Source organism: Siniperca chuatsi, linkage group LG15, assembly GCF_020085105.1.
Source record: "Siniperca chuatsi isolate FFG_IHB_CAS linkage group LG15, ASM2008510v1, whole genome shotgun sequence".
NCBI classification, from domain to species: Eukaryota; Metazoa; Chordata; class Actinopteri; order Centrarchiformes; family Sinipercidae; genus Siniperca; species Siniperca chuatsi.
The window spans coordinates 13,732,826-13,748,955 of record NC_058056.1 but is presented as its reverse complement, the minus strand read 5'-3'; the positions used below and the strand labels follow the sequence as shown (position 1 = coordinate 13,748,955).

General features: G+C 39.1%; 3 protein-coding genes across 3 annotated transcripts in view; 2 read left to right on the top strand and 1 right to left on the bottom strand.

Moving 5' to 3' along the window:
• Positions 1 to 238: 238 nt before the first annotated feature.
• Positions 239 to 5,928, top strand: cipca (CLOCK-interacting pacemaker a). The gene is given in 4 exon segments (XM_044167101.1): positions 239 to 444; positions 2,164 to 2,280; positions 2,751 to 2,920; positions 3,559 to 5,928. Coding segments are annotated over 4 exon segments (1,062 nt in total). The 5' UTR covers positions 239 to 314; the 3' UTR covers positions 4,204 to 5,928.
• Positions 5,929 to 5,999: 71 nt separating this feature from the next.
• On the bottom strand, positions 6,000 to 8,914 carry zdhhc22 (zinc finger DHHC-type palmitoyltransferase 22). Its single transcript, XM_044167102.1, has 3 exons — positions 8,760 to 8,914; positions 7,348 to 7,905; positions 6,000 to 7,256 (listed from the first exon to the last, which is right to left on the bottom strand). Exons 2-3 carry the CDS (start codon positions 7,901 to 7,903, stop codon positions 6,979 to 6,981), a joined length of 834 nt encoding a protein of 277 aa, XP_044023037.1. The 5' UTR covers positions 7,904 to 7,905; positions 8,760 to 8,914; the 3' UTR covers positions 6,000 to 6,978.
• A 1,221-nt stretch (positions 8,915 to 10,135) lies between these two features.
• tmem63c (transmembrane protein 63C) overlaps positions 10,136 to 16,130 on the top strand; it is a 32,408-nt gene continuing 26,413 nt past the window's right edge. The window contains exon 1 of the mRNA XM_044167105.1: positions 10,136 to 10,274. The gene's annotated coding sequence lies outside the window, so the exon portion shown is untranslated. The remainder of the gene's footprint in view (positions 10,275 to 16,130) is intronic.

Below are 16,130 nucleotides of genomic sequence, written 5' to 3'. Positions count from 1 at the left end.
ACAACCACTGTTTTGTAAACTTTGTGAACTTTGTCAGGTACCAGAAACTGTAGCTGCAGGGAATATATATCAGAAAGAAAGGACATGATGGAGGAATTTAAAAGATTGGGACTCAAGGAGCTGTAACTGGCCCTTTGTGCTGTACAACATTATAGTTCATAGCCTAATCTCCCTACCGTAGAAGCTTCTCCAGCCGTCTCCTCCCAGCCTGTCTGCTTTTATAAACAGCTGTTGTGGTGTCAGGCTCCATTCGGTTAAACCAGATTAAAGAGCATAAAATCACTCCAGAAGATGGCAGTAATGCAACACTAACGATGACAGCTGCCGTTAGTAGAAGAAGTTTAGAAAGCTACACCAGAGTCGAGTACAACTGTAGGAAAACTATAACGTTAATCTTGGATGTCACTATAAACGGATATTTGTTTTCAAGCAAAGGGCGTATTGGTAAGCAGGTCTGCAAAAACTATTAGCCGGCAGGTTGCCAAGCTGAAGCTACGGTAGCTAGCTAGCGTCACCCAGCTAGCAAGCTAACAGAGCTAACAGCGCTAACAGCGCAGGGGGAGGGGAGTAAACCATGAAACAGACTGTCTTGGATACAGACAAGAGTTAATGCTGCATTCCACACACCGAGGTTTTTTTTACTTGCAGCAGTGCAGTTGTCTGAACAAGTTAAAGCTAACCAGTGTATGGCAGTTACCAGCAAGTTAACTGTCAGTAACAGTTAGCTAGTGTTGTCAAAGCTGCGCGTGTAACGTGAAACATTAACAATACTAAGAAGTTATAGCTATAACGTTAAATAATGGACAGTTAAGACTCCCAGCTTATGATCTTTATTGTTTGCCTTGACGACTTTTCTTCGTTACCATACTGTGTGCAATGTCGTAAAATTGTGAAACACAATACCTCTGTAAACAGACTGGCTATGTGGGGGTGACAGGCCCCTTAAACGTCAAGAGAAATTCAATAAAAGGCAGTGGTGGAAAGTACATTTACTCAAGTACTGTACTTAAGTACAAATTAGAGGTGCTTGTACTTTACTTGAGTATTTCCATTTTATGCTACTTTATACTTCTACTCCACTACATCTCAGAGGCAAATATTGCACTTTTTCCTCCACTACATTTGTCTGACAGCTTTAGTTACTAGTTTACGTTGCAGATTACAATTTTTCTTACCCTTCCTGTTCAGGGAAAACCATGTATTTCCAAATATGATGATTTTAAATGTGAAACTTTCAGATACACTGAAGGATGAAGTGTTCCTTTATGGGTTGAGAAAATTCTCCTACTTGTCAAGCTAAATAAACTATTTAAACCCCCCTTGGTTTAGCTGGAAATGCTTTGTCACAAAGTTGAAAACAGTGTTTATCTGAGCTCATGAAAACCTGACTTTTTAGAGATCACAGGACAGCAACGGCACAAACATATGATGATCGTATTGAATATGATGCATTGCTGTAGATTAAACTACCCAACAGTATAAAAAATTGTTAAAATTAGCTCAACCTTAAACATCTACAGCAGTAAAATGCAACATACACATTAATGCAGCAGTAATATAAATCCAGAAACATCATATTTGATAGTAAAAAACTGACTGGGACCATTTTACTGTGCAGTGAGTACTTTTACTTTAGGTACTTTAAGTCAATTTTGCCATTAATACTTACATACTTTCACTTAAGTAATAACAATTGAATCTAATATTACGTTGTTAAATCTTTGATCTGTTTAATGTCCTGTTCAAAAACACACTATCATCCTGTTTGTAGGGATGTGCATAAGCTTTTCTCTGGTGAGGTCGAAAAAATCTTAGAAACACACTTCAGTATAATGATGTTTAGTACAATACAGGATTAAAACGTACTGTACAGTTGAGTTAACTCACAAACAATTTTAAAGTAGCACTTTCAGTAAGATGGAATATTTTAAGGAGGGAAGTATTTATAGCAGAGCTATCGTATTGCCTTGCATTACATGAAACTGTTGTTTTGATTTTTTGGCCCTAGGTGTAGAGTAGACTGATCAGGGAGATATTACTGCCCTACTGACCCATCAGCACTGAGTTACTTGTCGATAATTTATGTAAGCACAAATAAATGTGTCAAATTGTGAAACAAATGTCAAATTCTGATTTGATCTTTTTAATTCTCCATTTTTCCAGAAGAGACAAGCATGAACAGTTTCAGTAGACCCAACAGACACAGGACACCACCATTCACCAGGGTAACACACCTTGGAGCATCCAAGCCTGTCCTGAAGAGAGATTCAGGCTTCTCAGGTTTGATTCAGTTACGTTGCTCTACAGCTATACACCTTTAAGTTTGATGTTTGTCTCAAAGTATGTTTAATTTTGACATTGTAGTATTGCCAGTGTGGCACGTGTTGTGAACTGGATGTACCTGTATATAATTAGCATTTCCATGATTAGAAAAAATGACAAACAAGTCATAAACAAGGTCAACCCTAATCAAATCTTAGTTTTAGGTCACATTTTCTATGTAGGCTATCCTCTATTGGGTCAGTTTTTCTCATGAGTTCTATTTACACTATGCAGTCTGACCTGGATTTGGTTTAGCCCTCCTCATCAGGTCGATGGTATCCATTTCCAGACGCTTCGGAGATGCTTATCTACATCTGCCACTGTTTTCATAGTACTAATGTTCTGCCTCAGGAACTGTACACAATAGAAAGGTTAATATGTTGCTTTTAGACATGATTAGACCCATATGCTTGTCTTCCCTTCCTCAGATGCCAGCTCTGAGTACCTCAGTACAGTCGATCTGACTGACTCTGAAGATGCAGGAAGGAATGGGTTGATAGTTGGCCAGGACCCTACTGGTCCGCAGCTGGCTGTAATGGGAGGCTCATAAGCTGGACTTTCTCCAATGATCATCATGAATAACTTTGTCTTAAAGCAGGTAAAATACAACAATGTATGTCTGCCTCTGCCTAGCAATGTTTATTTCATTTCTCTTGCAGGGTTTTAACTGCCTCTCTACCTTGGAGCTTTTTTGGCTCTGAACTCTAGCCAACTCTGACTAAGTAAGCATTTTACACAGCTAGGTGATTAGCTACTTAGTCTGACATTTCTTTCTTTTTCCGCTGAAATTTGATTAAAACCAGGGAAAGCAGTTGCTAGTGTGAAACAGAGCTACAGCCTCAGCTGAACAGTTGCATCACAGCAACATACATTTTCCTCAAATCTACTTTGTCACTGTGTTGTGGCAGCTGAAAGGGCTTATACAGAATTTTCTCTCAATTTATAAGAAATGACTAGCTGTTGCAGCTGAGCTACCTGCCAACATTGCTACGTTTCTTTTTTTGGTTCACTAATCCAGGGCTCTATTGTCAGTTAAGGGTGAAATTACCTTTGGCTAAGAGAGTGCAAATGTAAAGTCTTCATGTACAGCGTAGTTTGACTGTTGTTTATTTTAATGGATAAGTTTGAATGTTTGTTCTGTTTACATATGCTCCTTGTATTTAATAATTACTGTATTATAGGTGTTTTACTCTAGGAAATAGCATGATATTAAAGGTTTTTTTTCATTTTCTCTAGCCATCCCCGCTGGCTCCAGCAGAAAAACAGTGGGGCTTTCCGTCACCCTTGGAAGTGATGCCTCAGTCCCAGGTGGTTCTTCTTCAACCCGTGGTATCAAATGGCAGCAGCAGCTCTCCAAAGACTGGCTCTGAAAATATCCGTCAATCAAAAAGCTACATGCTCCCCCAGCCAGCACTGCAGACTTCAATCAAATCCATCTCCAACTTTGAAGCAGCAGACAACCGATCACAGGCAGCTGAGAGTCAGGAGCAACTCAGTGATAAGTCTTTCTCCCCGCTGACAGGGAACAGCTCTCTGCCCCTCTACAGAGATGAATTCAGGGCACATATGGACAGCAACAGGATGCATGCTGACAAATACCAGGACCCCTTCTCAATTGACAGTAACAAATCAAAACGTTTCAGCAATACCTACAACATTCTCAACAAATCTGGCTTGCTGGGGATCACCATGCGCACAAAGCAGCTGATCAAGGAGAATAAACGCACCCAAGGCCAGCTGCAGCAGCTTCAGGAGCAAACGGCTCTGCTGCTGGAGGCTCTGAGCAGCAGAGACCCAAAGCTCTGGATTAAACTCCAGCTCTCTCTGCAGCACACAGACAAGGAGCAATGGGGAGCTAAAGCTCAGAGAGTCCTGGGGTAATAATATTCATGGACATGACCAGCATTTCTCAATCAGAGGGTCACAAGATGATTTATTGAATGTAAAAACATATATCTCAAATCTGTACAATAAAAGCTTTTTTTGTGTGTGAAATAGTCATCACAGCATCGAGCATCTTAACTAAACAAGCTATAACTTATAACTAAACTAAACTATACTTTCACACTTTTGTCAGGAGGTTGTAAGTACAAATCATCTTAAATTTGCAGGTTAAACATTCAGAACTGCTGGTCTAATATGAAGTTGAAGCACACCTACTAATACCAAGTTGAGACGCATGCTTACATTTCAAACCCTTGCCTATAATGAATTTTCTTACCTCCTGCTTCAAAATGGCAAGGATCACTTGCAACAAGGCTATAGCTTCTATATGTGCTATATGTCTTAATTGCATAAAAGGCATGCCTTACAGCACATGCGAGGGCAGTTAATTCCTTATATAGGTCTTGAATGTGATTGCTGTAGAGAAAATATATGCATTATTTTACTTTTTAAATCAAGTAGAAAAACCTGGTGTGGATACAGGTGGCCTGTGTTTCAATTTCCTCTTTACAGCAGAGCATCTTGTCTCGATAGGGCACTGTCTTGTCCATTTTTTAAATTTACTTTGTTTTTAAATTGGATGGTAAATTAAACTGAATGAGCAGATGCCTCCTTTGTGAGGAAGTGTACATACTAACAGCTTGTATTCTCAAACAACAGCTAAATAGCTCACAGTGAGAGGGCTGGCAAAACCATAACACTGTTTTTTTTAAATAATTTTGTTACTTGGAGTCAGTATTATTTATTTGTAATTATGTCTCTGACCAAGACTAAAGCTGTGTGAATAATATAAACAAACCAAGCACATTATGACGAGTTTGCCAGTTCACTGGTAAAGCAAACTCCTTTTTTCAGAAGATACCTTTTAAGAACTACGTAGGAATTTGTGAAAGCTTCAACTGTAGCAAGTGAAGTGCTGTAGCCATATATTTTTCTCTTGACTTTGCATATATTGCTGCCATGTTCATTCCTGCTGCTTAAGCTCAGTGTGATGTAGTCTTAATTGAAACTTCAAGGCAAGAAATTACAGCTAAATGGTTTCTTTTAGTTCCATATTATGGACTCTTGCACTTTAGTTAGAGATTACTGACAACATTTTTAGACAAATGTTACGACTTGTATCCCTAAATGAGCACTCTGCCTTGATAAAACAATGTGAATATAAATGTGCATCTGGATGCCTGTGCCTTTTTTGAATATGTTCATGTTTGTACTTCAGATCAATGCTTGAGCAGCTAAGATTGTGAGCTTCATGTGGAAGAAAGTTGAATGAACTTGGAATTAATATTCTTTTCTGAATCAAAACAAACCATCCTCTGGTTAGGCAATACATCCAGAATCGCTGTAGAAAGAATAGCATGAAGACAAGTAAAGTCATAAATGTTTCAGTTTTAAATGTTAAGTCGAGGTTAACTGTTGTAATATTTATTTTTAACAACAATACACTACTGTTGCAATATTTTTTATTCATGAGTAGTTGTAAAACTAAGAAATAATCAAGTCAGTCTTGGTTTTAAAAGTGCGAAAAGAGCGTTACAAAAATTACTTTGATTGCTTTTTGAAGATTGCTTTTTCCCTGTTATTGTGAAATGTGCTTTCTGCATCATTTCTTTAGCAAGTCACTTTGACTAATAATGAACTGTCATAAAACTCTGAAGAGCATTTCGTCTCAGTCATTTATTTCACTTTATAGCGTTTGAGTGTGTAGTTTTTAAAAACGAAGAATGGCTGCGTTGGGATTTGAATACTTTTATTGGTATAACGGGAATAGACAAAATAGCTCTAAAAAGTATATTTATTGAAATCCAAAACATCTTTGACTTGATGATGAATATGTCTGGCTGTAGCCACAGCATAACAGTGAAAAGTGCTTACTGTTGCTATACAGAGGGCCCTATCATTAGCAGTGTAGTGAATACCTTATCTTTGGGGTAATTTGTAAGCATGAGTTTATGGCACATTGTGAATAATACCCTGGATAATAATATGGTAATCATCTTCACATTTCCCCCACCCATTCTTATAAAGGAGCATATTACTGGACTATAATCAAACTGTCTTGAGCCACATTCATTTGAGTAGAAAACATCAGGCTCAACATGCTGCTCAACAGTTTATTGTCAGAACAATGTTGTCAAGCCTGGCAGTTTACACTGTAGACACATAGCCTACTGTAGTTTCCTTGCCTGCTAGCCCTTAACATCAAAGTAAATTATTGTTGCAAAAATTACCATAAGCTTCCTGAATGTCACATAGTAGCATCCTACAGTACAAGGAAGTATGGAAGAACACACTTGACTGGTTATCTCAGAGCACCGCATGACGCAGGAGTTCAAACCAATAGCATAATATAAAAATGCAAAGCTGTGAATGCATGCACTTATGCAAAGCCATCTTTCTATTTTGATGCAAGCATATAGTAGTGCATGTAAAACTGCTGGATGTCCCAACCAACTAACTTATTAATCTTAGTATTGCCTTGTCAAAAGCTACTTACTTAAAGGATACACTTACACTATGCACTTATTCAAAAGTTTCACATTGATATATGGCTCCTGTCCTTAAAGGAATGTATGCTAACAGCTAACTATTTCATGGACTACTTTAGAGGTAATAAAGCATCCATTTAGTATTTAAAAGCAATCACCACATGGATCCCAAGAAAGCATTTTCTACAACTTGTGACATATTGATATGACATGTGGCTATCACTCAGTCTTGTTTATGTGCATCTGTGTCTTCAGAACACATCTCCACTGTCTGCACAGGCAGGATAAGGCCAAGGATCCAGCGGGTACCAAAAACATCCTTAAGGTTGGTTCTCCAGGGGCTGCGGTTCTCCACGAGCTGCCCCCTCTGCATCTGACACCAGGTCTGTCCCCGGGCCACCAGCAGCACCTGCTGGCAGCAGAAGCCAGCACAGACCAGGCCGATGCCCAGCCACACATAGAGCATCAGCACCAGGAACAACTGTAAGCCTGAGATTGTTCCTGTGGGGAGACATTGAGAAGGAAACATTTAATTTTTTTTTTAGGAAGTCAACATGTATCTTAAATCATTTGCTTTAATTAAACAACTCACCCATGAAGAAGTAACCAGTGGAGAGGGGGAGAAGAGTCAGGAAGGTCAGCGGGTTCTCAAAGGAGATGGAGTACTCCACTGTTAGAAAGGCCACACCAAGAACCAAGGAGTACAAACAAGTGCATGATGTGTAGATGCAGAACATGAGGAAGTAGCGCATGTTTTTGTTGCCAATGCAGTTTCCAGTGAAAAAGCAGTGGTGATCCCTCTTGAGAATGACTTTCTTACACAGTTTGCAGAAGTGGCGACCGTTTAGGAGGTAGTGTGCATCCACTTTGTCTGAGCAGTGTGGCGAACACACTGGAACTGCAGTCTCATTGGCGCTTTCAGCCGGATATTTAATAGTCATTATGTAATTTCCCAGTGCGTTGAACATCAAGAAAAGGAAAACAACTGTGTGAAGAGTTGTAGACCCCCCCACGGATGTGTCCGGGTTCGGGAAGATTGTTGGAATGAAGAAGCAGAAGTGCAAAATGAAGGTGACTGCTGTAGCCATGAAGAAGTATGCAGGTGCTACAGCATTGAGAAGTCTCAGTTTTAACATCCTGGTGAACATATCTGTGTGAGGGTGAAGACACAGTGAGCAGAATGTTATCATAAATGTTTTGACAACTGCTAGAGGCTCAGAGGAGTGATTATGTGGCAGCAGTTAAACACTAAATAAATCTCCTTTTCAGAGGTTTACTATGGAAAATGAAAAGTTACGAGTTAACAAAATCTATTCTGTCTGTGTAGGACAAAAATACTCAATATTCATTTTTCTTTAGAACACATAATAAAATCACCCAATATTAAAGAATTTCAAAATTTTACATCTATTATAATATGCTATACCGTATCTTCTTTTCTTAATATGGCTCATTTTACTTTAACATTTCAGATGGAAATAAGTAGATTAGAGGGGAAGCATCTTGGTGAAAGTAACACACCTCCTATTAGGCAAGATGGATCATAAAGATTGTGTGATCTCATTTAATAAAGAGGATGTAAGTCTGCTGCTGAGAAAAACTAATTTCTCTGCAAAGCAGTGTCTGGGGACTCTCAGGGGCCATTGAGAATACCAAGAATATCTCACCCTTTTCACTGTGATCTCCTAACCTACAGCACCAACAGATGTGCAAATCACATAGAATCACACCACAACAAGAAGGAAGGAAGCAGCTCCCACAGACTGAATCTCAAACTGGGTCTTTATGCTCTTATATGAAACGCTCTACTGTCGGCCAATGAATGCCCTAGATGACAGAAAGCATAAGCAGCACAATCAATGACTATCGCAGTTTCCTTTGCTGTTTTCTTCAGGAAACAGATTACACCGGTGCCAATGATGGCGTCAGTCATTTAATTCCCATGACGACGCAATTAATACAATTATCTTGTAAAACCATCGTCATCGTGTCCAGGCTGCCTACCTGCTGAAGGTAGAGAGCGGAGGAGCTGTCCTTTCAGCACCACGGAGCCTCGGCTCAGAGCTCAGCACGTTCATTCAAACGCACAGAAGGTGTTGTTGAGCCACATCGACGTCGACGTTCATTATTGGGGTGTCTGCTCCTTTGTCTACCGCCGCCTGTTGGTCTGGCTGCGTCTGTTTCCCCCTGTTGTTTTTATTTATTTATTTATTTTTTACTTTACCTGTTTTTGATTTGGTGAATAGTTTACTCACCTTTTTAGGCAGACCACATCCACATCCAACATTATAGTAATAGCACAAATCTTATGTAGGATAAGCTTTGTGAAAATGACATAAATGAACGTTTATTAAAATAGAACTGACTTTTCTGTCACAGCATTTGGCGTAGGCTATTGTTTTTGGTTTATTTTTGTGAAGGAGGAGGTTTTCGGATCCTTTACTCAAGTAAAATAGAAATAACACACTGTAAAAGCACGTCATTACAATTAAAAGTGTCACTTAAGTAAAAGTATATGTGTTATTTGCAAAATGTACTTAAAGTAAAGACACTTTAAATAAATGAACAAAAATGATCTATGTGAGTGTTATACTATTAAATAATAGATGATGATGATGATGATGATGATGATGATAATGATTATTAATATTATGCATTCATGTGTAAGTAGCGTTTTACTTGTAGTTGGTCGAGCTCATTGGAACTCATTTATATAAGCCTATGCCTACCTTTGGGTAATGGATAACAATACATCATATTTTATAAGCTCATATGTTTATGTATGTAATATCTTTTGTAAAGTAACTACAGCTACCAAATAAATGCAGTGGAGAGAAAAAAGGACAATATTTGCCTCTGAATTGTAGTGGAATAAAAGTATAAAGTGGTAGTACCTCAACCTCAACGTACTTTAGTGAATGTACTTAGTTGTTTTTCACCACTGATTGTTTCAGTGGTGAAATCAAGTCTATTTGACTTGATAAAGAGAAAGGACAGAAAAAAAAGACAAAGTAGAAGTTTGAAACAATGCAAGAAAGACAGTTTCCAGTAGGTGGCAATGCATCCTCGATTATTTTACCTTTTAGTCTGAGTGCTGTCAGATAGGTGATATAGATTTATTATATTTGGATGTTACTCAGTAGGCGGAACAAATCCACACTTTGTTTACCTTGTGTTGTCTCATCGCCAGAACCATTCTGCTGGTTTCTTTTTAGCTTTAAAAATATAATAATAATTTCATCAGCAAAATAAGTCATTGTAATTGGATAGATGATCAGATAATTATACATGCTGGGTCAATAATCAGTTGGTAGGTTATATTCTAAAAGTAGAGACGAAATCAAGATATCGGAGTTAAAACATTACTTGACGTTCCCTTAGCAGCCTTCAGGGCAGGTGTTTAATTGTCAGACGGCCCCTGAGTAGGTGGGAGTTTCTCTTGTTTCTTGGTGTTGGAGGAAAAAAACACAGCAGCATCCCCATCGTCACCAGACGCCAGCGGCCAGGAAGCTTTCTAAGGTGAGCGATGTGAATTTAAAACTCATGTAGCCTATCCGTTTTGGTGATCTAAACGCGAACTGGAAGGGTGTATTGCGCTATTTATGGCGCAGTCTTTTTTCGTCAAGTTACAGAGCTGGAGGAAGGTGGGTGTGCAGACTGTTGTGAGTGCTGCAGTCAGCGGGGGAACACAGATTCGCCGAAATATTACCTGATTAGAGAGAGAACCACCTTTTCTTTCAATTATAAAACCCCCGATTTTTAAATGAAGTGAAATCTAAACGTTCAGAAGCTCCCTGCATCATGGTACAGTGATGTTATTGGTGGGTTAGGGTGAGGATGTTTCTGGCAATGTGTCAGACTATTACACCCAAAACAGATACATTCCTCCTCCTCCTCTCTACAACACCTATTGTTCCTCATGGCGTCAGTGGTGGTAGATCTTTAATGAGCACCTTTAACTGTAATTTGGGGTTCCCTTTGGACTAATACTAATAAATCTTTAGGCTTCCAGTCGTGCTGTGACCATGCTATCTTCTCTGCTGTAGCCTGTTGTTGTTCAGTCTGAACTCTGTTGGATCTACACAGACACAAAGCCTTTATTGGTCAAGACAGCAAGCAGTTTGACCTGTTGAATCCATGCGAATTCTATTGCATATTCAGTAGGTTTTAACACTCTGACTGGCTGTGTTGTTTACTCCTGAGGTAAACTGAGGTCATAGTTGTTGGATCTTTTATTTGTGGTCTTGTCATTTTTAAAGCCAAGGCAGACTCCATAGCATAACTCACGACTCCTGCCATTTGCACCTGACTGTGATGAAGGGAGATGGCCTTTAAAATGCCAGATTTATAATGGGCTTTTGACATTTTAGTGGGTCACTCGACAAGCATAGCATTTGCATGGCAGTACGCTGAAGCATATGTCATGCCATACAGGTGAGACTGAGTTTGAAAAAGAGAATTTGATGTGGAGAAAGGTCCTATTGTTTGTAGTGGAAAGTGATATTTAGGTACTTAAATGGATTTTAAAGAGGACACAGAGTGTCCTCTTATTACTAATATGTAAGCTGAGGTCCATACACACAGATCATCACATCTGAGCATAAATGAGGTCTTTGTGTCATGATGGCAATTAGTGTTGTTCATTATGTTATTCTTTGAAGACTTGCAAGAAATTTCAAGAAGGATTTAATTTTAAGTCCTTAATTACTGTAAGAGTTTCATTGTGGTTTGACTTAAGTATAGTATTTTTTCACATTTCGATGCTTGACAAAGGTCTGTGACTGAAATGTTGCTTTCAAGTCCTGACAGTTTGCAGGAGTTTATGTCTTTTGAGTGTTTGATCATCAAAAGATTTTCAGTCAGTTATCACTTTAAAATTTGATCCAACACTGCCAAAGGAAGAGTGCACAGTAAGTCTCCCAAGAATAGAGAGCAAATGAATGCTGGTCATCTTCAAGTATCACACAGGCATTAATATTTCAGGAGACTCGAAGCTGAGATTATAAAAAGAGCTTGCAGTAGTGAAATGGGTATTGTGTACTTGTACAGCAGGCGGACAGTAGAAAGTGGCACGTAAACGTAAGCCTCTGTTCATGGATTTACTTTATCTGGTTTGCTTGTTTCTATCTGTGGTTGTTTCAGCACCTTGAGACGGTGGACAGCTCTGGCTGCACGGAATGATCAAACTGTAAAAATGGTGGAGTAGGTGCACAAAGATCCTTTGTGGTTTTATTCTCATGGTGCAAAGCATTAAAATCACATAATCTGCTCTGCTTCACAAGGACAGTTAAAGACAAGACCAAACACTGTGTAGATGAATGAAGTCCACAACACTAAGCTCCAGGGATGTCAAACATCAAACCAGTTGGAGGTTTAAGTGTGATTTCATTCTTTACCAAGTTTGAGAAAGATTTTGATTACATTAAATCTCAATCTTAAATCTCTTTTTTTGCCACATAGGAGGGTTATTCTGTTAATCTTGTACCTTAAAGAGCTCAGGACTGTGGCTAGACCCCAAAACAAAGTACTCTTTCTTCTAGGAATTATTTATGTATTAATTTTAGTGTCTTTTGTCACTGGTTTTGAATTAGCAGTGTTAATATCATGTATTACATAGGGGTTGGAGAACTCTTCTATCATGGTATATGTAATTTTATATTGTAATATCAATACTTACAGGATAGTTACTTATAGTATAGAAACACTTTAACATAGTCAATGTAACCAAACAGGAATGTCTGTTTTTATGTCTAATCCAAAGAATTAAATACCCGATCGAGTCTTTTATCACATTGATTTAAAAATCATTTAAAAATCCAATAGTACTATAAACATTGCCCCCAACGGCCTAATACACCCAGAGATATCAAGGAATTAGTTAAAAAAAATTCAATTGACTCATGGTATACAGTGTCATATCGTCCAACCCTAGTACTACAGGTGGATATATTGTTGTGTTGCCTTTAATACAGTAATGAATGAGAGTTAACTCCACAGGAACAGCCCACGCTGTTAACAGATAGCAGCAAACAGACATCTTCTTGTGTACTTTCTCCCCTGCCCTCTCTGGCAGTGATGATGATGAGGGTGGTGTTGATGGCAGTGAGATGTGTGGTGCGTGTGTGTGCAATACATCCAAGATTGCATCATATGTGAGATGTATTTCTGTGTCTCATTTCCCCAGCCACATGTCACGGGCTGCTGGGTCTGAATAAAAATGCCAGAAAACACTTTGGTGAAAGCCCCTTGACAGAAAATCAAACACAAACAGAATATCAGAACAAAGCAATGGCTGACAATATCATGGTTAGCTGTGAAACCTACATTTGTATTCCACCTGCCATCTAACCACAGTGGTTATGTATTATAGGGCTGGCTTGGTTCTTTTTATGTCTTTGGTGTAGAGTAGGCTCCCTGCTGTTTGAGATTCCTGCTGTGAACTTTCCTGCTATTCCACAGGGGTCCGTCACAGTGATGCCAACGCATGCAGCATTGTCACTGATGTATTGTACACAGATACTCACCAGTAAAAGGCATGCTTCCATACGCTTACTATAACACCAGGAAGCAGCTTAGATATTTATAGATAGATGTCAGACGATCTTATTCTCTCACTTGTCACACATTTTCTGCTGCCTGTTGTATGTGCACTGTAGGCTAGTAGTCCCATCTGATATCCTTGCAGGAAGAGGTTCTGTAGGTGCGTCAGATGTTGAGATATGAGCAGACTTTGCCTTCTAGTTGGCTGTGATCCGGATGCCTAGTTGTTTTTTTAAATGACCACACTGGTGGCTTTGCTTTTTTTATCCATTAACTACAAATCACATGTACTTCCCATTAGAGCTGAAACAATCAGTCAATTAATCTGTTAGTCTAAGACAGGAAGTTAATCAACAACTATTTTGAAAATTGATCAATTGTTTGTTTGTTTTTTTGCCTTCATGATAATATACTAAACATCTGTGGGGTTTGCACCGTTGGTCGGGCAATACAACATGTCAACATGGGCTCTGGGAACTCTCACTATCTGACATTTTATAGACCAACTGATTAACTGAAAATTAAAAAAAAAAAAGTCAGATTCATCAATAATTAAAATAATGGTTTCAGCCTTACTTCATATTATTGCTGACCATTTTCTAAAGCTTACCCCAAGCTTTTAGATTGATTTCCTACCTTTCAAACATCCATTGCCTGCCATTAATTTCATTACAGTATGAAAATGAACTTGCAGAGACCCGGAAATTGATACTCTGGCAAAGAGGCTTTGCATTGAGAAGCTGTGTTTTCGTAAAAACCCACAAAACAACAATAAACAATGAAAAAACATTGATGTTGAGAAAAGAATAATATGGATTTGGACATTTCCTGCATTATAAAGGCTGCTGCTGCTGTTGGACTGTTGAACTGTTAAACTGCTGAGTCATTGTCACACAATTACAATATAACTTTGACAACAAATGAATAAATCTTAAGCTCACTTCAAGCCTTTGAAGTTCGGTTTCATATCATGCTAAAATGAATGTGCTTATAGGTTATTGGAAAGCAGCATTAATTAAAAAAAATAGAGTAATGCTTGCAATTTGACTTCAAACCACACATTTATTAAATAAATTGGCCTAACAATCTGACTGGAATCAAAGTGTAAAATATATACACAATTCTTTGGCTAAAATATACAAAACTACTGGTATTGTCCATTAAGTAGTTGTTGAATATCTATGCTACCTTAAGTAAAAATGATGAATAGCTTAGATACAAATAGCCAGATAGAGAAAGTGATGCTGCCAACTACAATTGTTTCCATAAGGCTTTTTTTTAATTAAATGCATGTTTGACATTATGATTGATTGTATGTTCCTTTTAAATATGGTTTAGATGCTTACAGAGAGTTTGAATTTCTCTGGAGGAATCTCTTATGATAAGTAGGGTTGGCACTGTTTTTTGTAGATGTGGGGGTGAAGGTAATTTTGACTCTGAGACTCAGGTTTTCTCACAGGCCCATTTTTAGGATCAGCTCCAGCAGGTTTTGCACTGTAAGAGGCTGTGGGTGGAATCTTCCAGAAGCTCAGAGGTATGCAGAGAAAACAAAGATTAAACGGGTTCTGTGGTTACGATGTGACGTTACGTGAGTCACACATGTTATACTGAATGATGATGACACACAGACACACAGCGCTCCCCCTGGGGTCCTACTGAGCACGTGCAGCCAGACAGGAAGCAGGTGTGTTTGTTGTGCACAGCCCGTGTGTGCAGTCTTCGCTCCAGTCATGCTATGGCTTATTCAGCCTTCAGAAAGAGGCTGGGTGGGAGAAGCTGCATAAACTGAGTGCTCTGAGCAGACACACCTCAGTGATCTGTGTTTGTGTGTTGTGTGATAGAGAGACAGCGAGGTATGAAAAGAGTAAAGCCTCCTCCCTCCTCCACTGAGCAGGTGGTGAGCAGATTGTGCTAAACCTCCTCCTTCTTCCCCTCGGGCTGAGGGGGAGAAGGGTTGCCCATCCACACCTCCCAACACCACCCTCCACCAACCAAAACCATCACAGCAGAGGCCTATGGCTCCTGTAGAGTTGAAAATAAGATGCAGTCACACTTGGCATCCCCATTAAAATACCCCAACAAACTACAGAGGAGATACACTATATGGCCAAAAGTATGTGGACGCCCCTGTTTGTGAAATATAGCCATATTTTGCCCACTTATTTTCATGGTTTAGGTCCCTTAGTTCCAATTTAGGGAAAATAAATCTTGATACTACAGCATACAATTATATTTTAGGCAATAGTGTGCTTCCATTTTGCAGCAACAATTTTGGAAAGGCCCCATGTGACAATGCCCCATTGCACAAAGCCAGGTCCATAAAGAAATAGTTCTCCCAGTTTGGTGTGACCTCAACCCCATCTCAGCCAACACCTTTGGGATGAATTGGAGCCAGGCCTTAGAGCCCAACATCACTGGCCAACCTCATTAATGCTCTTGTAGCAGGCAGCAAATCCCTGCAGCCAGGTTCTCGCAGAAAGCCTTCCCAGACGAATGAAGGCTGTTTTAGCAGCATATTAATGCTCAGGGTTATAGAATGAACATACAGGTGTAAGGTTCAGGTAACCGAACTGAATGAGAGCAATGATAAGCTGGAGAAGTCTTATTACACCCCTCATGTGATTTTGCAAATGTACTGTCAACTCCGGCTACGGTTATATTTGAGCTCTGCTTTGATAAGACATTATTAAACCATTATTCAGCCCCTTGCCCATGTGGATTAATGGAGGGCTTACCTGTGACTTGCAGGAAATGGGAGAGTCAAAAGTGCTCTTTGGTGTGTTGGTGGAAAACTACAGGGGGTAGACAAAATAATATAAACTCTCAGTGAAAAAA